Below are 27,876 nucleotides of genomic sequence, written 5' to 3'. Positions count from 1 at the left end.
TAGCCCTTCTTAGGGAAAAGTCAATTGGGAAAACTATGAAGGCACACATGATTTTCATAACAGAATTCAGCTGATATATAACAAGCCAAGTAACAACAAAAACTTTTTGGGATTTGGCTTCCTCTGGAGGAATTCCCTGATTCCTCCAGGTAGTGACTTTGCCATAACCAGCTGAGTTCCTATGATATATTCCTGCGGCCTGCAGCAGTCAATGACCAGATTTTTTTTCCCTAGGGAAATGTTTCTATATCGCTACTAATAATTACACTTAAATTATCATGTATTTGTGATCTTTTCTATCCCTCCAGGGATTCAGCTCTCAAAACACTGAGGAGTCAGTGTTGTAACTCCTGTTGTCAAGAAGAGTAGCTGGGGCTTGAATTATGATCTTTTAATGTTAAGACTTGTGTGCTGGATCTTCACGCCCTTGGCTCTTTAGGCCTATGCCACCTCCCACCTCACACACTAGGAACAAAGCCCAATCAGAAATCTTTCCCTGTCCTTGCTGGACACATGCTAGATAATTTCCTGCAGGATCATTAAGTAAAGAGGAAGTGACTTTCTGAATATGAAATACAAGCTTCTACAAGCAGTCCTGTTGAAGCAGAATATATTTGTACAACAGCTGTTGTGTCTTATCGGCAGATTTTAAAAGTTTCTGTCTACTCCTTTTTTGAGAAACAAGGTGAATTGTAGTTTCACTTTATTTTCAACCAATGTTGATATTAATCAATATGAGAAATGGGATCAAATTTAATCAACTTTTATCTGAAAAGTAGCAATTCTGTTGCTATACCAGGACCCACAGATAAAGGTTTGGAAAATCTTCAGCTTTGTTACCTTCTTCAAGTCAGTTTAAAATACATATACTTAAGAGCTGGAGAGATGGCCTAGTGGTTAAGAGCACTTGCTGCTCTTGCAGGGGTCTCAAGTTCAGTTCCTAACAGCCACACGAGTTGGTGCACAGTTATCTAACTCCAGCTCTAGTGGATCCAATGCCTTCTTCTGGCCTCGTCATACATGTGCATATACACATAAAAATTAGTAAAAAATAAAGTAACTCTTTTAAAAAGACATAACCAGGTGTGGTGGCACACACCTTTAATCCCAGTACTCATAGACAGGCAGATCTCTGTGAGACTGAAGTCAGCCTGGTCTATGTAACACAGTAGATTCCAGGACAGCCTAGGCTACTTAGTAAGACTGTGTTCTCAATAAACAAACAGATGTAATGTTTTCTCTTGTATTTATAATAGAGCGGAGCGTTGTATGATGAATAAGGATGAATAATGACGGATTTCTGTCATCGTCTAAAACCAGACTGGTGCCTTGTTCTCTGCTGAGTTTACACATTGCGGTGTCTGTGCTTCCCAGCAGTCACTCAGAGGCTGTATCCTCTCACACTCCACAACTGAATCTTTCCATGCTATATACGATGAATAAGCAGAGGGCTGGAGAGACGGCTCAGTGCTTAAGAGCACTTGCTGCTCTACCTCTGAGGGCACCAGACATACATATGGTACCTACACATACGTGTAGCCAAATGCTCAAACAAATTGAAGTATGTAAATAACTCTTTTGAAAAAATAAACAAATAATGTAAGACCCCATGTAGCAAAGCTGTAAAGAGGCAGATAAGGAAACTGGCCATCAGGAGGGTCATGATTTGGGCCCCACGTCCTGATGGCCACGGCCCAGCAACAACAGCGCTCAGCTTTAGTGGTTCCGCTGTACAGAGAGATGGTTTGTGTCATTTATAAAAGTGAAGACCGTGAAAACACAAACATCAATTCTCTTTACGGTTTTGACCTTCAGGGCCCCGACCCGGCAGGCTTTTCTGCCTGGCTACACGCTGATGGTCATTTCTCCCACTGCCCCAGTGGTCAGTGTTGGTCTCTGAGGAGCAGCCGCCTTCTCCTCAAGTCTTCTGTCTGCATCGTCCCAGCCCCGACTGAAGTTTTCCTGCTTGCATGCCGTTAGCACTCAGACAGAGTCACCTCCCCAGCCCCACCCCACACTTGCTAATTTTTAACCTGTTCCCATTTTTATTCTTTTATTTCTTGAGATTGTGATTGTAATTACAACATTCTTTCCTTCTTTCCTCCAGACCCTCCCATCTGTCCTGCCCCTCTTTCACTCAGACCTGTGCCTTCCTTTTTCACTGTTGTGATTGCATGCATAGGTGTATACATCCGTATGTATATATCCCTAAATAGAAACCAACCTCATCTCACACTTCCGACCTCCAGGAGTGTGAGAACACGAAGTCCTGTGGTAAAACCATGAAGTCTATGGTAGTCGGCTATGAGCTCAGATTTGACACATTCCCATCCCACATGAGCATACCTACTATTAGTTAAAGCTACTTCTGAGAGGCCACAGCCTGCATGCAGGAAGAGATGTGTGTACATTCCTCTCCAGAGCTCTAACTGCAATCCAGAGCTGCCTAGGGAAGACAGTCACCCCTCGGTTTCTCCGTGATTGACAGGTGTTTTATGAGCCTGTTTATGTGAAATTCTTCTCGGGTCCTGCTATGTTTCTGCGACTCTTCCAGGAAACCACAGGCACAACTGCTGTTTCACTGCAAGAGGCCCAATAACATATTTTTTTTAGGGAAAAAAATGTGATCTCACTCCCCACCTTGAAATTATTTTTTCCTAACACATGATCAAATGTGTGGAACAGAATAAAGGTGATTTCCGAGTATAAAGTCTCAGGCCACTGTGTGATTGTCTGAGTCATGCATGACAAGCTGTGAGATCACCAGTGCGATAAGCAAGTCACCTTACCATTCTAGAGCCTCTGGCATCTGAATCATTCATAGCCTGGAAATATCAACAAGCACTCAAAGTCTGTCTACTTATAATAGAAATAGTGCATTTATCAACTGGTGCTGAGAGAAGGGAATTAGAAATTAAAATCACATTTACTTTGCTATTAGTTTGCCTGTTACTCAGGAGATGCCATTGTAAGGAGCCTGCAGTCATCTGGGATGCTGAACTTTTTCCGCTGTTTTTAATCCCTATGTCTACTGCATCAACTCCTTATTCCTACATTCAAGTACATATTTCTGGTTTGTTCTTGTATAGTGGAATGCTTCAGCTGATGTAACCCAAAGTGAACCTTTGCTCTGTGAGTCTGGTTTTTATGTTCTTAACAGTGCTTGTTAGCATGAAAATTTTATATATTTCATATATTTTATAGATGCTAGTGTGTCTGTCTACACTTACCCCTTTACCCTAGCCACATTAAAGAAGAAAGAAGGAAAGAAAATGTGGTTGAAATTTTGTTTTTGATGATAGCTTTAAAATACGCTAAAGAGCCGTCCTCTTCTATATGTTCTGAAGAAGTGTGTAATAAGCTACACTGAGATGAAATCATCTACAGTTACTCAGAGTCATTGAAAGGTGTAAAAATTGTTGCCCATTATTGGGCTTAGAACATTCATAGCAATGCTTAGCAGATGATTATAAAAAATGTATTTATAGTAACCTTTAAGGAGACTGCAGAAAAGACTTGAGAGTTAGCACTGCTCTTGCAGAGGATCTGAGTTCAGTTCCTAGCATCCGCAAGATGCCTCACAACCACTGGTAACTTCAGCTCCAGGGACTCCAGTGCCCTCTTCTGGCCTCTGCAGGAACCTGCATTTATGTGTACATATGCACACACACACACACATAATTAGAAATAAATCTTGAAAAAAAAGGGAAAACTTTTTAAAATGTAATAAAGACCTAACAAAGATTGCTGTACAAATACTTAGCCATGGGTGTATGTGTCTAGAGAATATTGCACACACACGCACACCCTCATAAATTTGACATGGGGAAAAAAGTGTGTAGATAAGATCTCTGGGAGGAAAGACGAATTCACAGTGACCACACACTCTTGTTTTCCTCCTCCCTCAGACCATAAACATGGCAATTTTAAATGTGACTTGTATCCTTTGCCTCATTCCAAAGCCTCAAAACTTACTGTACTAAAGACTTGATGTTTGAGCCTCCCTTTACTCTGGTCTCCTGAGCCTCCACTGGGATATGTAGCTAGAACTTACATGCTGTGTATGTATAAAAGGATGCTTCTACAGAAGGTAGTCCAGTTTCTTCTCCTCCTCTAAATCATTGTTTAAGGTACCACTATTTCCTGCATGTCTGGTGCTACATTCATCATGCTAAGCAGAGGTTAACTTGACAAATAGGTCAGAAGTTGCTCCCAGACAGGAATTCACTGTAAGCTCTCGAAGATTCTGCTAAGATTTTGATGGTCCTTGGGCGGTAAGCATCACAGGTGAGGGGAGTCTAGAAAGAGACCTCTGCAGCTTCAACATGCTGTGTCCTCCCGTGTGCCCCTTTCATTATCCCGGTCTCAGCCTCACGTGCTCTGGGCTGAATCTTCAGTGCTAGGATTTCAAGGATTATGTGTACTTGGAGGGTTCACTAGGTTTTTCTGGCAAGACAGGTCCTCGGCCTTGGCACTGCCCCAGGTCAGCATTTTTTCAAGAGTAGAGTCACCTTGGAAAGGGTGTCTACATTGGGCCGTCTTCCTTCACATCTTTATCTGATTCTCAACTGATGTGCTCGATGAATTCATTCAGGGTAATTAGGAAAAGAAGAAACCTCCAGCCTTGTTCCTTTTAAAAAACATGTCTTTATTAGAGAATTTTATACAATGTATTTTGATTATATTTGCTCCTCCTCCTAACTCTTCCCATATCCATCCATCTCCACTCCTTATCCCTCCAAGTTTGTGTCTGGGTTTTTTTGTTTGTTTTTGTTTTCTTTTAAATAAGCATCAATTCCAATTTATGCTGTTCATATTATTCAGGATGTGGGGCTCTCTACCAGAGTATGGTCAAAGTATGAGGAGCCATACCCTTAGAGAAAATGGACTCTTTCTCCCCCTAGAAGCCATCAACTGTCTGTATCTCTTCAATTGGGGGTGGCGGCTCCTGAATCCCTTCCCCTTCCATGCTAGAACGTTGATTGGCTTGATCTTATGCCAGTCATATGTAGACAGCTACAGAATCTGTGAGTTTGTGAATACAGAAGACGCTGTCTCACTCTGTTCTTCTGACCCCAGCTCTTCAGTCTGTCTACCCTCCCTTCGGCAGTGGCCCTGAGCCCTGTGGTAGGCACCAGGAGGAGAGGAAGGGAGACAGTCGGGACATGAATGTCCTATTTGTGGCTGAGCACTCTGATACTGTGTCCACTCAGCAGAATAATAGTGGTTGGCTCACCCCTGGAGCCTGTGAGTGTCCAACCATAGGTTCTTGGCCAGATTTACAGTAGCAGGCATGTGTTTCCTCCTATGGAGCAGGCCTTAAATCTAGTTAGAAAGTGGCCCGTGACCTCCATGACACAGCCTGTTCTTAGCTTGCCTCAGTCACCAAGTCTTTGTGTGCCCGTAATATAGTGGGAAAGCTCAATAAAAAAAAAAAAAAAAAAGTAGGGAAATATCAATACATAAAACAATCTCCACAGCCCAGGAGAGGGATTTCTAAGTGAGATACCCAGTGATTGATCGTGGTGGTACCCAAAGAGCTTGAGAGCCCTCCAGTAACACAGTGTTTTGTTTTTCTTTTTCTTTTTTCTTCTTCTGTCTTTTTTGCCTTCTTGATTCTTGTGCTCAGAATTAAGTATTAAGTCTCTTTGTAGATGAGCAGCACGCTGTGGAATATTCCAGTCTCTTTGCTTTTATGGCTGCATTGAGGGTGCTAAAGATGAATTGGAGTGCTATTTAGCAATCTGTGGAGTTAAAACACATCTGCAAGCTTAGTAGGAATCTTGGAAAAAGACTTTCTCACAAATTGAGCTTTCACTTTAGTTTTTTTTATAACTTCCTTTTTATGTTTGGATGCTTGAAATAAAATGATAAATAGCTTAAGTTATATGAATGATACCCTGTTTCCCTGGGACTGAGACTCACAGGGCGTTTGCATGTTTTGAAGACATATGACAATTAATTATTTTAATGTGCTCATGGATGAAAACAGGCTACTTGTCATGGCTGGGCATTTTGTGGGGCACAAGGTTGAAGGATATAACCCAGTGTCTTTGTTTCTTCTAGTAGAGTGGGATAGCACTGAAAAGAGCGAAAATAATGAGACAGGCAAGGGCTGGCCTCCACTTTCACCTAACGTGAATTGAAGTGTGCGTACTTCTCACAGCTTATTCATGTGGGGCCTAGTTTTAAGTACCTAACAAATCCTCCCAAAGTCAAGCTGAGAATCCTCCTTGGCACACCGCACACATTGTATTCGGGAGACGGTTCTGTCTTGTCAGTCCCAACACGAGCTCTTGTAGGCATAGTTACTGGAGCCAGGTGGAGATCTGAGGCACAGCAGCACAGTGCCTTTCTCTCCCACCGGCCGGTGGCTAACAAATAATTCTCCGGGTTGAAAACATGTCTCCTTCCAGTTTCCTCACTTTTCGCAGTGGACACCAAGCTCCTGTCACATTTAAGATGGTTCCCTGTCACTGCAGTGTAGTCAAACTCCCAGACTCTCCATTCCCCAAAAGGAGCAGAAGCTATCAGACACAGAAATGATGATCAATGACTGCTCAGGCAGGACACTTGGAAGCACTTCCCATCTAAATTAGGAGATGGTGTCCTTCCTAAGGTTAATCAGTCGTGAATTCGTTATATTCCACCTCTTGCAGAGGCCATCAGGAAGATCCCCTTTAATCTGAGGTGTGACTCAGCTTGACTGGCTTCAAAGGAAGGCATGACTCCAGGTCCTGTTGGCCGGTAAAGCAGGGTCCATGGGGAGCCAAAAGGGAGAGGGTTCTGCTGCTTCCCAAGCAGAACATGAGAGTGATATTGAGAAGGTTACTTTTTCATTTTTCTCCATCTTAAAACTGGGCATGATGGTATCTTCCTATTCACATCATTATATAATGAATGTGTAAGTAGATGATATTCATAGAGAACTGAGTATGATTGAATATTTGGGAAATTTCTAAAGTTTATTGAATTTGGTTTTCCTTTTGGGGGAGAGGGGAATGTTATATAACATCACAATATTATTTTTAATCATTTAAAATACTTTTACCTATCAGATGTTTACAAAGTGACTCAGTATAGCAAGGCACTATACTTACAAATAAACAGTAATGTATATTAATATTTCAATCCTTTTGATACCTTCTAACTGTTGTAAATAAATAATGTTCAACACTGGAACTGGCTTTGTGCATTGGAGTAACCAAAATTAACGTAGATACCAAGGTTGTGCATGTGGCCAAGAACTTGAGTTTATGAAATGAATGCTCCAGTTTAAAGTACTTGTACTTGGTGTGGTTTGAAAAAAATGCCCCCCCAAAAGAGTAGTACTTTTAGGAGATGTGGCTTTGTTGGAGTAGGTATGGCCTTGTTGGAGGAAGTGTGTCACTGTGGAGGCAGGCTTTGAGGTCTTATCTATGCTCAAGTCACACCCAGTATCTTAGTTCATTTCCTGCCGCCTGGAATGCGTAGGATTCTCAGCTACCCCTCCAGCACCATGTCTGCCTGAACACTGCCATGTCCCACCATGATGATAATGGACTGAACCTCTGAACTGTAAGCCACCCAATTAAATGTTTTCCTTTATAAGAGTTGCTGTGATCATGGTGTCTCTTCGCAGCAATAGAAACCCTAACTAAGACACCTAGTTTCAGTGTATGTTCAGTTTGTTCCAGCTGAATGAGATGATGGCAGGCCATGCTTAGAGGTCAGAATCACCTGACTTCCTCCAAGCACTAAAGATGGTCACAACTGAATTCTGGGAAGGCTTGGTAGAGGGTCTATCCAGTGGTTGTTGAGGAGGAAAATAAAAGCATACAATTAATTTGATTGCACTATGTTTTTCTTTAAAGTTACTTGGAAAGCTCTTGGGAAGCTGAAAGCTATTTATCTATGAGACTTTGTCATTATAATTTGAAGATGCTTTAGTCTGCATTATTCATTAGTGAAACCACAGATAGGCCAGTGGCCCCTTAGGAAGTGATTTAACTCAGTCCTAATAGTCAACGTTCCAAGTTATCCTTCACATACTGATAACGAACATTTATTCCTAAAGTCCCCCCTTTTTACTTTGGGTTTTCACATCTCCCACTACTGCTTCCCTTCTCCATATACCTTTTTTTCCTGGATTTAAATCACTTTACCCAGACTCTGAGTAATTGCAACTTACTAGGTTCCATCCTTAGTATCATATAGACTTTTAGGGTAAGTACATATGTATGACAATCTTTTTTTTTCCTCTCAGAATAAAAATGTCGGCTTAAATCAAATTTTACTCAGAGAGATGTGCATTTAATCATAGACAGTAGAATCAGCAGAAAAATACATAAGTCTTTAGACTTTTGTAAGTTAAAACTAATATATTTTTTAAATCAGTTATTTCAAAAACCGCACTTTTTAGGAAGGCAGGGTGTGCCACACAGCTGATGAGTCCTGGCGCAATCAGGGCCTACATTGTCTTCAGAGAGCTGCTGTCTCCCAGGCCTGGCCCCTAGAACGGATGAATAGCTTTTGTGACCCCCAGACATGGAGTTTCAAAGAACTCCACGTCTGGGGAACAGTCCTTTTGTTACGGTGCAAGAGGAATATCAGAATTTCCTGGGAGTGGGTCATCACAGGAAATTATCAGCAATTCATAGACTTTCCTTTTTGCGTTCACTTCAGCCTCAAGGGTAATCACAAAAGATTATAGTCTCCATTTCAGCTTTCACATCTCCGAAATATTCTTCTCTGCTGAGAGTATGATTGATTCCCGGAGGACAGCTTTTAACCCTAGCTTTAGGAGGGCTAGTCAGACTAAAGTGTTTCCATAACTGCCAGTCACTGAGATTGTGGATGACTCTTGTCGGGCGGGTATTTGGTGATTCTGGACTAATTGTACAAAACATTTTAAACAACATGACTTATATTACTAGGTAGAGATATCCAATTTTAGTGAAAATGTTAGACATGATAGGAGAGGCATGATGGTCAATAAAAATTTCAGATGAATGTCCTGAAAACTGAAGGACCAAGCATCCTGATAGAACTAATTTCAGAAAATGAAAAAAAATAATAATTTAAGACCATTTCTGAAAATCTCCCTACTACTTGGATACATTGTAAATAGCCTTTTGCTCAAACTAGTAAAGTTTGGGGGTTTGTTTGTTTGTTGTTTGTTTGTTTGTTTTACTAGTTGTGATGGCCTTGAACTCATGGCATTGATCCTTCTTCTACTATCCAAGTGTTGGGATCGCAGGCATGTGCCACCTTGCCCCATCTGAAACAATACATCTCTTGAGTGTTCCTGAGAGACACTTGGTGTGTTCCCTGCCCAATCACCGTGTTGTTCCTGTAGTATTTTCTTGGTTTCTTTCGTTGTTGTTCGTGTTTAGTATGTGCAGGCGCGTGCACCCATTCCTGCGCATGTGGAAGCCAGGGGTAGACATGGGGTGTCTTTGAGACAGGGTCCCAAACTCAGCCTGGTGCTCATCACTTTGCTGGACTGGCTAGCCAGCAAGCTCAGGAGACCTGCCTGCCGGCCCCTACTCCAGAGCCGTGGTCGCAGGCATACAACACCGTGCGTGGTTATTTTGCCTGGCACCTAGGGGTCCGAACCCGGCTCCTCATGCTTGTACATCAAGTGCTCTATTCACTGAGCCATCCTCCGACTCTGTCTCTCTGTTTCCGGATCAGAAAATGCTGACGCCCTATCTGCGTAAGCAAACTGGATGCATGTTTAAAGTGACTGCGATCACTGCCTTACCCTCCCCTATTTTGTGGTGGCCCTATTTAGAGAGAGGACATTGTGTACATCTAAAGTAAGTTTGGGTAGTGAATTTTCCTTTCCTGGAAATAACTGTCCTTTTACAGATCTAAAAGAAAATGAAGATGCTTCTACTTAAAACTACTTTTGAGTTGAACTCCTTGCCTCTTTGCATTCATGTAAAATAATTTCAAGTCAAATGAACAAATTTTGAATGTCAAGCTGTACAATTAGCAAAGCCTTATTCAATAAAGCAATTATCACTGTTGCAAGCAGAGTGAGGCATTTTATTACAGCTCTTTATTTTCCCTTACAACTGTTGTGTATTTTTATAATATAAATGGAAAAACAAACTTGAACCAGGAATGTTTTCTGCAGAGAAGAGCTGATAAATGCATACATGCACAAGCACACAAAGGGACAGTAGGAATAGGGAAACATAATAAAAATCAGTTTTGATAGTCCATGTCCGTAAAACCACTCAGGAACTGTTTGGCAATTCAAATCATAAAATGTTAATTTTGACAAGATGAGCCTGCAAGGAGCAACCGAACACTCAGATCCCAGAGTGGGCTTCCTTTGTTCACAATCAGAGACAGGTAGGTAGACGACGTTGACGTTAGAGTTCATTGGCAGGGTGCTCCGGTAACATGGGCTTTCTGATGAGCCGCTGTTAGAGTTTGAATATGGCCTGTCCTCCACAGGCTCAAGTGTCAACTGCTTGCTCCTCAACCGATGACGCTGTTTTGAGAGGTTCTTGAAACTTTAGAAAGGGTAGCTCCTTGTTGAAGAAGGTCACGAGGAAGACGTCTTTGAGGGCCATCCTCCTTTCTAGTCACCTCCCTTCCTCTGCTTCTTGCCATCCAGATATCCATGTAATGCTTGGCACATTGTTATATTAACATTTTGTTTCTGTTGTGTATCTGTGACCCACATTTAAGGCTACAGTGTGGCTTGTTTGTGGAGCATGTGCTTAGCTACGTGCAAGGCGCCAGGCTCAATCCCGAAAGCATAAGTGAGGAAAATGTAACTGGCCATCTCAGATTTTTGTTTGCTCAGTCTGGCAGCGATAGAAGATCTGTTCTAAGTGGAAGAGGCTTCTACACCATCACTAAATTTCTCAAAATCTTTCCTCTTTCTCAAGTGAAGCAGGTTATACTAAAATCAGACTGGTTTGCATAGAGTCTAATCTACCTGCTCCAACTAGAATTCCATTTTCAGTGTGTTACTGTATTGGATTTCCAGTTAGGGTCCTTTTTAGATGTGTGAATTCTATTACTCAAAGCAAAATTAAACAAAGAAGCATCTTGGGTGTGGGGGCACATGTCTTTAGTCATTGCATCTTCAAGGCGCAGGCAGCATATCTCTGAGTTCAAGGCCAGCCACGTCTACAAAGCAAGTTCTAGACAAGGCGACGCAGTAATTTACCACCACACAGGGAGTGGCCCAGGAAATCCAAGCCTGGTCTTAGGACTGTAACATTCCAGGTTCATTGCTGTGCATGGGGCCTTGCCACATCTCAATTATCACATTCTTAGTGTGAGGGTAAGCAACATGTAATCGGGCACTTACAGGGGGGAATGGTTATGCTTTGCAGAATTAAGAATCTAACAAACAGGTTTGCATTTCTGACTTTGTACCAAGAGGAGTTTCCTTTTCATCTCTATTTTTAATCTGCATCACGGACCTGATTTTCCTCAGCACTGTGCTGTATATGTTGGGTCCTTGAGGAGCATTCCAACTTGTTTAGGCAAAACAGTTTTGAAAGAATGCCATTTAATGTGTTTTGCTGTTCCGGAGGTATATTGATTTTTAAATCAGGAACGATCACCTCCCTGGTCTCTCAGAAAGCTCTTGTAGTGTTTTGTAGCCCTTATACAGAAAGCAAGTAAACATATCCTCACTTACAGGAATTTGGAGATCTCACACCAGTTATCCTTAAAACCGCATCTGCCAGTGTCAGTGTGTAGAATCAGGCGACATGCGTGCAAATTCCCCCTTAAAACAATAAAGAATTCTATTTTTTAAATAATACTTCTCAGACTTATGTTGGGGTGCTGAATTGTCTGCTATAGAAATTTAATGGATATATTGGGAGGCGTTTTCAAGTGATGATTTTTGAAAGAAAAAGCCAGCTCTCTTTGGGCCTGGTGAGATGGCTCAGGGTAAGAATGCTTGCTGTGTGCACACAAGGGCCTGAGTGATCTCTGACTCCCTGTACCCACCCACTGAAAGAACCCGGAGTGGCTGATGGTGTGCCTGTGACTGATGGAGTGCCTGGGAGTGGAGGCAGCCCAGTGGCCAGCCAGACTAGTGATAGGTAACCAAGCTGCTGATTCAGTAAGATACCCGTCTCGAGGAAATAAGAAGAATCGTGGTAGAGCAGGGCACTTGATGTTCTTTTACACACACACGTGTACAGACGTGCATACACCACACACACACACACACACACACACACACACACACACACACACACACCACACTAGAGGCCAGTTTTGAAGATTATCTTCTATCTAGCCTGTCTTCCAAACATTATGATAGCTCTCTTCTTCAAATGTGTTACAGAATGATCATTCTCATAACCTGCCCTCAAATGAAAAGATTTCTTAGTCTGAGTTCCTGAAATGATATATATTATTTTGTTTTATTTCACCCCAAGGAGGCCCAGTACTAGACAATGCAAGAGTCAGTCTATTTATTTTGCATTCTCTTGGTGAAACCAATTCCTGTTGTTATTACTCTGAACAGCGAACTGTAACAACTTCATGGGTATTTATATTTGTGTCATACAGTTCATAGTCAACCATGTATTTTTTAAAATGTTAATATATTTTATTGAGAAAAATAAAACAATACTTTGAGGGAAGCAACTTCTCTGGGGATAAGAAAATATTAGTCTTATTTCCCGCTATTTCATTTCTTGCACAGAGCTATTAAATTTTGCAGTAGAGGTAAATTCTCATTAATTTCTTCAATGATCCCAAATAAGTTTTATCCCCTTTACAAATTCTTTAATTTTTTTCATTTCTTTCAAAAGCCTATGTAGCAATATGATAGGAAGTATCGTTACAGTGCCTTTGCAGATGAACACAAATCTGTCAGTTCTGTGTTTATAATTTGACCAGAAATTATTTTAACTATAGGAACATTGAGAGTAAAATTAAAACCTTCTTGGAATGTTCTTTGTATCCTGATTGGAAAAAAATGCTTTCTTTCCTCATGATTTCAGTCACACGTCAACATTTGCTTGTTTAAGAATGGAAGCAAGGAAAAGCGGAAGTTCCCTTAACCATAGCTCAGCTTTTTACCCTAATGCTTTTCCCCTCCCTGAGAGCAGCCATTGCGGTTAGGGTTGAATCTGGTCTGTGTTTTCTGACTCATCAAATCAACCAGTCAGACCTTTGCATAAGTGCTATTAACCTGAATTGGGAATCCTGTGCCACAGAATCTCAGTTCGTTAGTTTGTTCATCTAACACTCAGATAGGATCATCACTTTCCAAGTTAGTGCTGGGTGTGAGTGTAAGTAGTGCTGTACCCACGGAGGAGTAAGTTGACCATCTCTTTGTTTAAACTGAACTCTGTGAAGGCTCACTGGTGTGGCATTCCGAATTACACAGCAGTCTGAGTACAACTTTGAGTCATTTCTCTTGAGCCTTTGTAAAGCATGGGAAATCACCAGGCACGTGGGCGGTCAGGAAAAGAGAACCTTTTATATATGTAGTGACAATGTTTGCTACATACAAGGATCCACTGTCAGAGTTAAGATATTCCATGTCAGTAAGAGACACACACTAGACTTCTGGCATCGCCCAGTAACAAAATAGCAACAAAACTGCCAGAAAGAGTGAACTTTAAAGATTATTCTTTCTACTCAGAACGGCTTAAAGATGGTCTGTCAAGCCAGGCATGCTAACTCACACCTATAATGCGGCACAGGGGAGGTTGAGGTCAGGGGATTGCCTATGAGTTTAAGGTTAATCTGGGCTGTATTCTGAGTTCCAGACTAGCCTGGGCTATAGAGTGTGACACTATTAAAAATAAACAAGCAAACAAATAAATAAATAAATGGTGATGGAGGAGAAAGAAAGACAGAGAGAGAGCAATACAATGACTCTTAATGACATTCCATGGTGTGTGTGTGTGTATGTGTGGGTGGTGTTGGGGGTGTGTATATACACACACTCACAGATCAGTGCCTTGCTCAGCCATCATCAGAGAACCTTCCTCTGGCAGCAGATGGGAACAAATACAGAGACCCACAACCATCCATTATGGAAAGAGCAAGAGACCTTGAAACACGCAACCCCTAAATGGATGTTTCTAACAAATCCCTCCCCTCAGGGCTCAGAGAACCCTGCAGAAGAGGAAGTTGAAAGAGTGTAAGAGCCAGAGGGGATGGAGGACACCCAGAAAACAAGGCCCTCTAGATCACCATATGAATTCATAGATTGAGGTAGTATGCACAGGTCTGCATCAGGTCCTCTGCATATATGTTAGAGCTTCCAGTTTATTTTTTTTTTTATGGGATTCCTGAGTGTGTACATGAGTGGGTTTCTGATTTTTGTGCCTTCTCCTTTCCTTCTGTTTATTGGTCTTGTCAACTCCAATATGCTTTTGTTTTATCTTACTATGTTTTATTTTACTATTTAAAAAAACCCCTTTAATCTCTAGGAATCCTAAAACCTAAAAGCAAATTAGTTTAAGAGTCTTCTGTATTTTCTTTTGATCCTGCAAAATGAGATTGTAGAAGAACTACCAGAAAACGCAGACTTTTACAAACTGTTCCTTCAAAATAGATGAAGAATATTTTTTCCTTACTCCAAGCCATCCTCTTTGTGGATGGAATAAACATGCTTGTTGGCTCTCGGAGCCCCTACAGGACTCAGTGGAAGAGATCAAACTTTCTAACTGTATTCATTTACTTCTTCCTTGATAGTCTCACACATGAATATAATGAATTTCAGCCAGTTTTGCCCATTACCCTCTCTCATCCCCTCCTCTCTCCCACTGAAGCACTTCTTCCCAAGAAGCCCTCTTTGTACTTTGATCTCTGTTTTTGAAGTAACTTTAGAGAGAGGTCGCTCTTCAATAATGAAGCTGTCGCTTTTAAATGTGTCATTTCATGAATATTTGAAGTGTAATGAGACTCTTTTGTCACTGTTTTTCCCCATAAGTCTGATATTAAGAAAGAAGGGGATGAAAAAGAATAGTTATTCTTTGTGTACTACAGTAATTTGATAATGTCACAGTTAAAAGGCTGATGCTTAGCCAAACTTCCAGAAGATCTAAACCACAGGGTTTAGTAACTGAAGTCCTCTTTGCAGTAGTAAAGGGAAGGCAGGTGCAATTAATGACACTCTGCCTCACGCCCCCCCCCCCCCACCGCACCCGTGCTGACCGGTAATCTCTTACGTATTTTCAGAGTGTTTTGTTTATATCCTGTTCAAACAGCTACAACTTGAAAAGGGGGCAGAACCGCCCAAATTTTATAGGGCTTTCAAGAAGTTACTCAATTAAAAGGCGGGGGTGCATATTAAGAGCAGACAGAATCAAAAAGAGAAAAGCCAGGGGCACTTCTCTGAGACACGTGCAGGCAGCTGCCTTCTGGACTCTAGAAGCTCTAGACTCATCCTATGCCACGTGATACATGGTCCCAGCATCCTTTGGGGTGTTCCTTTGCCAGGGTCAGTGTAGAGGGAGAACCCTGCCTAAGCTTGAAGCTTGACTCATAAGGGTGAACAGCAATTGACTTTCTAAGGGCCTGGGGTTCTTCATCCATATGGGGGACGTCATCAGTGAGAAGGCATGAGCTAACCCTTCCATGTATCCTAGCCTAGAGTAAGGCTCCGAGAAGCAAAGCCTCTCTTCCGATGTTCATTAGTGTTATGGCTCATCTAGAGAAAGGAACTCCGAGGCAGACACCCTTGCAGGATAACACTGATGTCACAGGCCAAGAGGAGGCTCCTGAATACTGAGGCGTGAGAAGGCCAGAAAGGGAGAGGAGAGCCCAAGGTTGGACAGTGCACGGGAAGCAGGCCTTGTTTGTTTGTTTGTTTGTTTGTTTCCCATGCCTTCTTATTTTGCTTTCACCCTCCAGATAGCAGTTAGTTAGTTTGTACTGTCTCACATTTCAATTTTAAAACAATGTTCCTCTCATCTGTGACTCATGTCCCCATGCAGACCAGAACATCATCTGAGCCACAATAGGACTCCAGAACTGTTTATTGGGTGGATGATTTTTAAATATATGTATAAAAAAATATTGAAACCCTGGCTTCTAATTCTGTTTAGTAGGAATGGACTTACTGAACTGTGTAGATAATCTGTGCTTACCAAATTTTTTTAAGGACGTTATTAGCATAAATCGATGGTTGGTTTAAAGGTGAAATTACCTTAAGAACAGCACAGATAAAAGAAAGTCTCCTATAATTCTTGAACAATATTCCCACTTACTCGGGTAGCACCTGGGCTATTCCTAGGCCCAGCCTTCCTCCAAAGCTAAATTATTTAAAGACATGGGATGTAGCTTCAATTGAAGCCTCTTGAGAAGTATTGGGATGGCCAGACAAATTTGTGATTCTATTGATGTCCCATCTAGAAAATCATCTTGTGTCTAAAATGTAATCCAGCACCTGACCACACAGCGCTGGAGATGTTGCCTGTCTCAGTGGAAGGCAGCGGGCCACCTTCCTGGGTCGGAGTTTCTCCATAGCCATCTGTTCCCATGTGGTTGCTCAGCCCATGCAGCTGCAGATAACTTGGGAAAGTGACAGTCTAGATACATATTCATACAGGTTTGTGGCCCTCATGATCTTGGCGAATATACCAAAAAGAGATGTTTGTTCTCATTTTGATGTAATCGATAGGGTGATCAGGCCAGCTTCATTAGTTCATCTTGGAGCACTGCTGTCAGTAGTTAATTCACCCGTCCATAGCCTCCAGTTGCCTCCTGGGTTCCTGCCCCCTGGGTTCCTGCTGCCAGCCACTACCCCATCTTCCGTGTCTATTACCTACCGCTTAATTGCACTGATATGTTTTGATTTTCATTTCCGTGTGGTTTTCGTTGGACACACTGCAAAGTAGTCGTCTTGGCTCCTGTATTTGCTATAGTTAGCCAGCGTTTCAGGCTTCTCCACCTACATGGGCGGGGAGGTGGGTCTCTAGGACATGCAAATACGTGTGAATATGCACATTCTACTCAAAGCACCAGATGATTACTTTTAACTTTTACTTTTTTTAGAAAAGAAGAGGCTTATTTGGGACCAATAAATTCTGCCAGGTAAGGGATTCTGGTAGCTGGAGCAATGTGGCAGGGATTTATTTATTCTTTCCTTTTATGAGCTTTGTTATGATTATTTCCCAGCAAATCATAATTTTCTCTCTCCACGGACTTTTTTGTGTAAACAGAAATGACATGCGCTAAATTGATATAACTAAGTAACAAGTATTTGGTCATATAAAACTTACATTGTACACTTAATAAATTGTTGAAAGCACTCATTTTTAACAATTAAATGTCTATGAACTGTCAATTAAATCTTTAAAAATATTGCTTTGGTGTATAATTGCAATTCTTCCAATAATTTACCTTAACATTCCATATATGAAATTATTATATACATATGTAATTTTTTTATTTGGTAAATTTAACAGCTTGACATTTTAGGGTTTATGGGAATGTCTTTATTAATCTAGGATCCATTATTCATTCTGGAAATCACTGAATGAATAATAAAAGAGTTACCACTGTCGTGTGACTTCCTGGGGAGATGTAAAGAAACATCTGCTCAGCCCAGTTGCTGAGGGATGGATTCTGTCCAAGTCTATTGTCCCAGTTCCATCAATGAGTTTATTGGGGTTATTTACAGGAGTGCGCACAACTCAAAGGTAGCCAAACTACCAGAAAGCCTTATGGGTAACATACAGGCATCTCTGCCACTGAGAAGTCCTACCCACAGCATGCACAACTCATGTAAACTGCACTACTAGGGAGCCCCCCTGGGCAGTTTGCAAGCCACTCCATGACCAAAGTGACCCCCACAGTCCACTGCTTACTCCTATGTAGCCCCAGGGGAGGGAGAGATCTCATAAAGGGCAGTGTGAAAGCTCCTGAGCCCCATAAGTGCCACGAGCCTTGGAGGCTTTCCATCCCTCCAGTGGGGATTTCGACTGCTCTGAGTCAACATGGTGATAATCACATTCAACCCAGCTTCACCACAACTATTGATTTGCTCGACTGATCTCATTATGACTATAGAGAATGACCATCCATTACCAAAAAAGGGGCAATTAATAGTAATTCTTTTCATCCAACTTTTAGAACATTGCAGGAAGACATGAAACAAAATTTCAGAATATTACCACTTTCTGTTTTTTAAAAATCTGAAAACTCTTTTTATGATGCTGCAAATCTAACTCTTGCCCATATGGTTCGGGCATTGAAGGTCAGATGCCAGTACCGGGCACTTGTTTCAAGGGATCAGACAGACTGGCAGCTAGAGCATCTATACCCTTTTACACTTTTTCTTTTAATTAAGTCGTGTCTGACAATAGTATTTGAATAAAAAATGTAGTTGTAGCTGGTTTATACTTTCTGTTGCTGAGACAGATGCCAGAGAAGACAACTTAAGGGGGGGGGGGCATATGTAGTTCATTTTCACCCATGTGACCCAAACACAAAAGGAAACACAACCTAGAAAGAGTAACTTTATTCTAGATCACCGTCTCGGAGGGTTTTGCCGATAGTCCGTGGCTCTGTTTATTCTAGGCCCGTGATGAGGCAGAACATTGTGGTGTTGGGATGATGTGGCTGGCAGAGGCTACTCATCTCATGGCAGATAAGAAGCAGGGTGTGAGGGAGGGACTGGGGGCCAGGTCTACCCTTCAGCAGCATGTGCTCCTCCAGGTAGGCCTGACCATTCCCCGGTTCCACCATCTGTCCCCCGACCACGCCATTGAAAGATGGAATACTGAGCCCGAGTGCAAAATTTTCTATTCAAGCCATAGGAGGAGAGATTTCTTTGGGTTTCAGTCTGTTTTGGCAGGGATGGCCTGATGACCTAGGCAGCCGCCATCCTGATGGGCAGAGGAAACAACAGAGATGTGTGCTGGAGGGTTTCCTCCCTCTTGTCCTCTAGCTCCACTATGGTCCCCCAGCCTATTGGGTAGTGCCACTTGTGTTAGGAAGTGTCATTCTCCCCTCCCCTCCCAACCTCCTCTCCCCTGCCCCACATCCCCGCTTAGCTGATCCTCTCTAGAAATGGCCTCACAGATGCACCAAAAGGTGTATTTACCTCAGTCCACACTAGCACCCAGGATTTACCATCAAAATAAACATCTGTGAGAAAGATAAAAGAGATTTAGACAAGAGGAAAACATGGGTATTTTCTGAAAAATTTATGTAGGGAAATTATCATTTTCCATAGAAAACAGAGTCCTTTTTCTAATACTCATTTTTATTCCTAGAAAACCCTTTCTTTTCTAGTTATCCCATGCTTTACACATTAAATTACTGATACCAACATCAATGAATGCAGTAATAAGTATAATCTTTCTGTTAGATACATTCCTATAGTTGATGACTTTATTAGCTAACCTCGTATTCTTTTTTTAATTAATTCATTCATTTTACATCCCAACCACAGTTTGCCCTCCTTCCTCTCCTCCTCCCTGTCTCTCCCCTCCATTTCCCCTCTGTAACCGCAGTCCACTCCTCCTTGGTTTCTATTCAGGAAAGGGCAGGCCTCCCATGGACATCAACAAAACATGGCATAGCAAGTTGCAGTAAGACTGAGCACCTCCCCTGGTATTAAGGCTGGGCAGGGCAACCCAGTATGAGGAATAGGGTCTCAAAAGCCAGCAAAAGATTCAGGGACAGCCCCTGCTCCCACCATTGGGAGCCCTACAAGAAGGGCAAGCTACCCAATAGAGTGTCCTTTAAAGTGAGAGACATCAGAGGTAAGATTTTGATATGGCTAACTGTATGTCATTCAAATTAAGGCAGCAAGTCAGGAAACAAGGAAGCCATTAAAACTGCTGTCTCAACTGAATTGGCTTTGTGAGGAAATCTAGGATCTTCCACACTACAGGAGCCGAATCCGGTGCCAGTGTCTTGCAGGGACCTCCTTAACATGCTTTGGGAAGCAGGTGGCTGGGAACTTGTCTGCCTCTATATTTGGAGTGTTCAGCCACGACTTACCCGTAAGGATGGAAAAATAGGAAGCAATGTTTTCAGCCTGGTGTGGTACAGATGTCAGATTTGAGCAGGATACAGTTATATTAGGAATTCATTGAAAAAGAATTTAAGGGGAACAGTTCTATTCAAGGATTGTATTGGATCCACCCCTGATTATCTTGATTTAATAAAAATTTTAAGCTAGAATATCTTAGGTTCATATTTTGTGTGTACTTCTGTGCCGTACCATAGGTAAAACCAGGAGACGTGCATTTATCTTAAACAATGGAAGTTTGTATTTTACAGATTAATTTTCAATATATTTTTAAATGAGTGATATGAAAAAAATGTACATTCTAGCTATGGTAATGAATATTATTATTATTTATGTTTTTAAAAGCACCGTGATACAAAGATAAAGTACTAGTGTACACATACCGCAAAGCTGAGCCAAGTGCCATTCAGGAGCTAATGTTTGGTAGATGTCTGTACAATTTTATCCTTTGTATTTCACACATTACCAGATAGGAAGTATTTTACACAGTCTGAGAAGAAAAACTCTTGATAAAAGGCTCTTTTGTCAACTTTGAAAATTTGGGGATTTTTAATACTGCCAATTAAATCAGTCTGTTCTATTTTTTAAGTCTAATACAAATTGATATGCTAATACATCAGTATCCCTAGGAGCCATCAGAAAGTATTTTGTTATATACATCTGCAAATAAAATAAATACCTAATGTTTTCTTTGCTGACTTTTGGGGATTTTCTTTTCTCACTGGTGGTTTTTTTTTTTTTTTTGCTTGTTTGTTTGTTTAGCTTGATTGGTTTGTCTAATTCTCATGCAATAAAATTCAAGGACTGTCGAGGTAGGACAGTGGTAACACTTGCCTAGCATTCACGAGGCTCTAGGTTGGGATGTGAGACCCTATCTGCCACTCCGGAACACATACATTCACACCATCACCCCGTTTCTTTACTGTCACCTCTCCCAACTCTTAAACTGTAGCAAAAAGGAGGCTGATTCTAATAACTTTGCATTTTTGTTTTTGGAGAATCTCATAAGTGAGTACACTGTATTTACCTAGTTTCTACCTCTCCCCTCACCAACATCTCTAGTGCTCCCTATCCCCTTCTCAGATCCATTACCTCCTCTTCTATAATTATCATTGTGAGATAGATAGATATATATATTGTTGTTGTTGTTGTTGTTAATATGACATTTATAACAATAACTGGCCTCTTTCTTGCTATATGTAAGTTTTCCTAAGTGCTAATTTTATACTTTCTTGATTTATACTCATGATCAGGGATGGTATTTATCTCTTCGCTCTCAGATGTCATCCACTAATCCAATGTTAAACTCTGAGCTTGGGAGATTTCCTAGCTGGTGGTGTCAGTTGACCTGGCCTTGCTCACATCCCACCTGTTGATGAGTAATTCACCGCTCATCATCTGCATTGTTTTGTGAGTTGCCAGTTGTCTGATGTTAATGCTGGGGATTAATTCCTGGGCTACACGAGAGAATCATCACAGTCTCTTTTTATCTGCTCTGCGGATAGAATTGTCTCTTTTTCTAAGTGCGATGGCTCTACCACCATGCGTTTTTCTGTGGCTGAATACTTTCATTACTGTGTATTTTCCCGAATATGTATGTTTTATATGGAAGCCAAAAGGTATCGCAGGCTATAAATCAAAACCTTGCTTGATCAATATTTAAACAAGGGTTGCATATTAACCAATCTCTTACATGCATCTGAGTGTTCATTTGTAATATACTTTCCAGTACAGTGAATTTCAATCCATAGGACATGAAAGCTAATAAATTATTTGAAAATAAAGATACACATTCTCTTCTGTAATAAGAGCCTGACATTTACAACTTTGCCATAAATCAAAACTTAAGAAGTTAAATATATCTGTAGTGACTGTCACTGAGATGATTCGAGACCATGCTGAGCATTATCGCTTCCTACAAGGGCAACATTAACAACTTAATTTTAACCCGAACTCGTGGATCTTTGGTTTTCTTGTGGTATGATTCTTTAAAATGTCCCAAGCATCCTTTCATCGATAGTAGGTTGCTAGGGATGTGGTGATTCTCTTGTGGTCCTTTGTGTGTTATGACTTCACGCAGGTTTCTTATTCTTAACTCCCCAGAGACAACATTACTGATGAGTGAGATTCTTTGATAGCCTCGTTTGGGAACTAAGAGTTAAAACCTTCAGGGGTAATTCTGCTCCTCTTCTTTGCTCACATTGCTGTCTTTCCTTTGAATTAATTTTGACCTTGTGTTTCCCATCCTTTGCTCCTCAGATGGACCCTGTGCAGAAAGCAGTCATCAACCACACGTTTGGAGTCTCCATTCCCCCAAAGAAGAAACAAGTGATTTCCTGTAACGTCTGCCAGCTTCGTTTTAACTCAGATGTGAGTATCACTTTTTCATCGCTCTCTGAAGTGCGTTGATTGGCCTGAATGTCTTCATATTTGCGTGCTCTGTGGCATCTCAGCCTGGTTCCTCCTGACGGCCCACTGGCTCCATTGTGTCCAATTTCCAAGTGACTTAGATTCAGTGTTTCAAATGTGAACAGTAGGACAAGTGATTGATCATAAAAATTAAGATGCTCTCTTGTTTTATACTTGATTCCACTGATTCTATTTGCTTGTCAAAAATACTTGAAAATTAGAAAATATGAAAAAAAATTGAGTGAATGCCAAAAATGTTATTTTTGACAAGAACAATCACATTTCAGGCATGTATTCAATCTTACTAAATAGCTCAAAGACTAGTGTATTATACAAGTTATGTTTCCATTTCACATAAATACAGGGAAAAAATTTATAACTAGATAACACTGACATTCTGCTAAAAAGAGATACCAAAGAAAGGGTAAAATCTAAGATTTTTTAAATGCATAAAAAATTAATAACAGTAAAAATCTGGTAATAATTCAACTACCAGATAAAACCAGTTTCCAGTGCAGATGGGATCTAAAGACTGTATCTTGGATGTGGGATTTCCCAAGTTTCTGGACTCAAAAAGCCATTTTGCAAAGAGCATACCACAGATTTAATGTGTTTTTAGAAATACAAAAATAACAGACATCCTTCTTCATATATACCATGATGTGACATTTTCATAATTCTACACAGTAAGCACAGTGAAATTGCACTCACTGGAAAAGAAGTTGATCAGGATCTGAACAATCATATTTAATGTGATTTCCACCAGAGGCGTGTTTAGTACCTCATAAGATTCTATACTGAAGAATTTAAATACACCTAAATAAACAGAGGAACATAGGATGATAATTCCTTTGACACCTCAGTATTACTGAGATAGCAATTCTTCTCAGACTGTAAAGATAGCAGAATGAATATCCAAATTCCTCAAACCTTTTCTTTTTGTTAAAAAAATCACCCACTCCTTAGAATACACATAGGAAAGAAGGAGAAATCCCTAGAGGCATAAATTTTGAAGATTTATACTTCCTGATTTCAGTACTTACTACAAAACCCACAGTTATCGAGGTACATTGAAAAGTCACTCAATCTTGGGGCTGGAGAGACGGCTCAGCAGTGAAAACTACTAGCTCCTTTTGCAGAGGACTTGGGTTCCATTCCCAACACGTCCATAAGTCCAGTTTCAGGGGGCTGGCGCCCTCTTCTGGTCGCCATGGGGACAGCACACACCAGTGCTCTTGGCATTGGTACAAGCAAAACACTCATACACATAAAGATAAATAAATCTTCTTAACTCCTCATCCATTTTAACTCACCAAGCCTTACTTATCATTTCTAGTTATTATCAACACTTAGTACTTTTTGTGTAACCTTCCAGAGGTTTTTTTTTTTTTAACTATATCTAAATGTGAATGTGTTTTTCCTTTTCTTACATATAGAGTAACAAACTTTTATCTACCTTTGTTTGTTTGTTTGTTTGTTTGTTCGTTCGTTTGTTTGGTGTTCATGTACCAAACATGCACTATGTTCGTATGTGTGTACGTATATGTGCACAGGCATGCATGCACATGTGTGACCAAGAGTGTGAAGGTCAGAAGTTGATGCCGGGTGCTTTTCTCAATCTCTCTCCCCCTTGTTTTCTTGTGACAGGTTCTCTCACAAAACCTGGAGCTCATCTTTTCAGCTTGATTGTCTGGTCAGTGAGCTCCAGGGATCTGATTTTCTGTCCCCAGCAGGTTGCTGCCCCACCTGGCTTTTACATGGATGCTCAGGTCCTCATGTGTGCATGGTAGACACTTTACCCATGGAGTCCTTTTCCCACCTCTTGCCTTGTATTTCTTACATTATAATGGTTCACTGAGAAGCCATTCTGTCAATGTAGAACACTCCTTGACCTTTTTATTTGCAAATGTGCTAGACAAAGATACTTATGTCCTAAGAACCTAGATCCTCATCATATGTTGCCTTATATCACAGAGGGGAAGCAAGTTAACAGGTGGAGTTAAAGGTGGTAATCACCTGTCTCTAAAATAGAAAGAATATCAATCACTATCCTGTGCGCCCAGTGTCCAAGGCTCCTTGAAAAGGGAGGAGAAAGGCAGAAGAAGCAGTCATTAATGATTCATTGATCGCCCATTGATGGCTTTGAAGTTAAAGGAATGTGCCCAAAGCCAAGGAATATTCACAGGTTTAGAAGTCAGTCTTACCAATACCTTCGTTTTAGCCCAGGGAGATGCACATCCCATTTCTGGTGCCCAACTGTATGATAATAAATTTGTGTTGCTTTTAGCTAATAATAGTTTCCTCTAAAAGCAGTAGAAAACTGCACCACCAGTCTCTGTGTGCATGTCCCTAGTCTGTTTACTTAGTGCCCGTTAGTAGTTTGTGTGTGCATGTCCCCTAATCTGTTTACTGAGTGCCCGTTAGTAGTTTGTGTGTGCATGTCCCCTAGTCTGTTTACTGAGTGCCCGTTAGTAGTTTGTGTGTGCATGTCCCCTAGTCTGTTTACAGAGTGCCCGTTAGTAGTTTGTGTGTGCATGTCCCCTAGTCTGTTTACTGAGTGCCCGTTAGTAGTTTGTGTGTGCATGTCCCCTAGTCTGTTTACTGAGTGCCCGTTAGTAGTTTGTGTGTGCATGTCCCTTAGTCTGTTTACTGAGTGCCCGTTAGTAGTTTGTGTGTGCATGTCCCCAGTCTGCTTACTGAGTGCCCATTAGTAGTTTGTGTGTGCATGTTCCATGGTTATTTATGCAGTGTCTTACAGGTGATTATGTAGTTGTTTCCCACTTAGGAGTATTGCATGTATTTTCATAGTCAGTATACCACAGAACTGGGACATAAATCCAGGTGTCTTGCCTCTAAGTCTGCAGGTGTGCCTACAGTACTATTTCCTGTAATTTGACTTTTGTCTAAGGATTAATTGAACCCCTCCTGGATGATGATGGGACATTCCAAAGAAGTAGCTTTTGCCAGCAAGTGATATGAAAGCTAGAACATGTTGCAGATCTTCCACTCAGTTCTCAATTGTATGTCCAACACTGCATTTGGAGTCTTGGAGGGCCAGGCATGGTAACACACACATCTTTAATCCCACACTCAAGAGGAAGAGGTAGAGGTGGGCAGATCTCTGAGGGTTTAAGGCCAGCCTGGTCCACATGGTGAGATCAGGACAAACAAGCTACATAGATCTTGTCTTGAAAACAAAACAAAACAAAACAAAAAAGTTCTTGAACATGGGTTTAAGTTCTGGTTCTGAACTTGGGAAATGACACCAACGCTGTTGACCTTAGTTTTCTCTTTCATGATGGGAAAATGGACCACTCCAGCACTGTGGTTAGAAATAATTCCCTGGAATCACTATCAGCAGAACAGGACATAAACACATCTGTCATACTGATAGGACAGCTAATACCTCAGAATGATGCTTGCTACTGTGTCATGGAAGCCAGGTGTGATAGCACACCCTGCAATCCCAGCACATGGGAGGCAGAGGTAGGAGAATCAGGAGTTGATGGCTAGCCTTGGCTATGGAGCAAATGTGAGGCCTGGACAACATGAGACCCTGTTTGAAAAACAAAATAGAAAACAAAATCTGCCCCATGGGTGCTTTGAGGGGAGGTATGAGAATTTCTCTCTACAGTTCAAAATTGCTCACACCTTTGGTGTGTGCTCACCATCATCCATTTTTTTCTGAGTGTAACTAATATGGACAAGGACAGCTGCATACGTGTTAGCAGATGACCACCAGCTTCCTGCCCCTACTCAGTAGCCCTGTGGAGAATAAAGAAAGAAATGAGATTTCTGAGTCATGCTTAGATTCTGGGCAATAAAAGCACAAAATCTGGATGGCGGATTCAGAAATGTGACATATATGTGTTCCCAGTGTTTGGTAATGGTGCTATAATCTGCATAACTGAGCTCTCTAACTGAGCATTTTTTATTGGGGGAGAGAGTTTATTATTTTATAATTACCCTATTTACATTTTAATGCAAGAATTAAGAAGATGCTCATCCTTATTTCCTTTAATAACATTTCTAAATCAGCCTGAGACTGAATTGGCTTCACTCTTCAGTGTAGAAAATATGTTTATTGAAAGATCTGGAAGGCAAATTTGCACAGTAAACAGACTGCTCTCCACGGTTCCCTATAACGCACATAAAACATACCAGGGTAGGCCTGGTGCAGTAAAGCTCAGAGCGACCTAGTTTCAGTGTTCTGCAGCCCGCTTTGTCCAGCTTTTACCGTCTCAATAGAACTCCATTGTCGAAAGCAAAAGGCTACAGCTTTATTTACACAATGAAGCCTTATGTAAATGAGCGAGCATTAATCACAAACATTTCCCAAGTGAACCTTTACAAATTGACACCATTAACTTTGCCAGGGGCAAGCACTGCAGCCCAGGAAGAATACACTTTCCAAAAGAGTCCTGGACCTTTGCAAAAATATGTGCAGACACCGAATCCTGCTTTCTCTTCATCTTTTTTTTTTCCAAATCCCAACCTAGGGTAAACCAAATGAGGTTGTCACGAGCCCCCACATTCCTTTGTTCGTTGACAAATGAGTGCACACTGTAGGGTGATCATAAATTGATGAGCCTGAGTAGGACTCTTTACCTATTGGCTAGAAAGTGCCATCTCCCAGAGATGAGCCCAGTCAGGAGAGTGAGCTAACATACACTTCAAATAATACCTTGAGGCGAACATTCTTCTCTTTTTTTATGGCTAGGTCGTAAGTTGGGAGATCACAAATAATTTCTAATTTACATATTAATTTCAATTCCTTGGAGTCCAGCAGTAGAAGGATCAAGGAAATAGAAGTGGAGTTTTACATAAGATGAGAGCAGGGCAACTTGGTTTTCCTCTGTGTTTAGAAACGGAGATGACGTCATCATCATCATCATCTCACCACAGCTCACCTTAAACGATCCTCATCTCACCTGGGTCCCCATGCTTTGTCTGGAAGCAGGAACAAGAGCACAGTGAACTGACTGACTTTCACAGACTCTAGTTCAGGAATAGGCCCCCAAATGGTGGAATTCATCAGTAAGGCCACAAGTTATGAAGCATGAGATAGTATCCCCTGACGCTAATGCCATAGGCTTCATTACTTGCGTGGTGCTAAACTATCTGATTTGCAAAGTCTATAGTATTATGAATCCCACCATAGTCTGCCTTCTCTTCATTTGATTTTACTTGCTGGCATGTGTAGGTTGGTGAGTTTCGTTGACATTGTCCTGTCTGGGTTATGGTACAGGCTCTGGTTTAGCTGGTGTCTCTGGATTTAGCTCCTCTGTCCTTCTTGCTACACTTAATGCCTTCCTGTCTGGGGATGTCAAGAGATGACTTCATACCATTTCATTGATTGACCTCAGAATATTATAGATGGGCAGGAAACTAAAGGTTTGCTTCAAAGAGAAAATGGTAGGGTGACCAGCCATTTGTGTGAACATTTTTTAGGGTGACCTCACTCTCCTATTCTTGACTATAAACCTCTG

At 41.3% G+C, this 27,876-nt stretch overlaps 1 protein-coding gene across 4 annotated transcripts in view; it reads left to right on the top strand.

Moving 5' to 3' along the window:
- Znf385b (zinc finger protein 385B) overlaps positions 1-27,876 on the top strand; it is a 401,032-nt gene that overhangs the window by 306,453 nt on the left and 66,703 nt on the right. For 2 of the 4 annotated variants that reach the window (XM_059260776.1, XM_059260778.1), the window contains 2 exons: positions 16,990-17,028; positions 22,238-22,348. In XM_059260776.1, coding sequence (XP_059116759.1) covers positions 16,990-17,028; positions 22,238-22,348 — 150 coding nt within the window. The remainder of the gene's footprint in view (positions 1-16,989; positions 17,029-22,237; positions 22,349-27,876) is intronic. The other 2 variants (XM_059260779.1, XM_059260777.1) reach the window with 1 other exon arrangement.

This window comes from Peromyscus eremicus, chromosome 4 (genome assembly GCF_949786415.1).
Source record: "Peromyscus eremicus chromosome 4, PerEre_H2_v1, whole genome shotgun sequence".
NCBI lineage: Eukaryota > Metazoa > Chordata > Mammalia > Rodentia > Cricetidae > Peromyscus > Peromyscus eremicus.
This window is presented reverse-complemented; position numbering and strand designations above follow the sequence as displayed.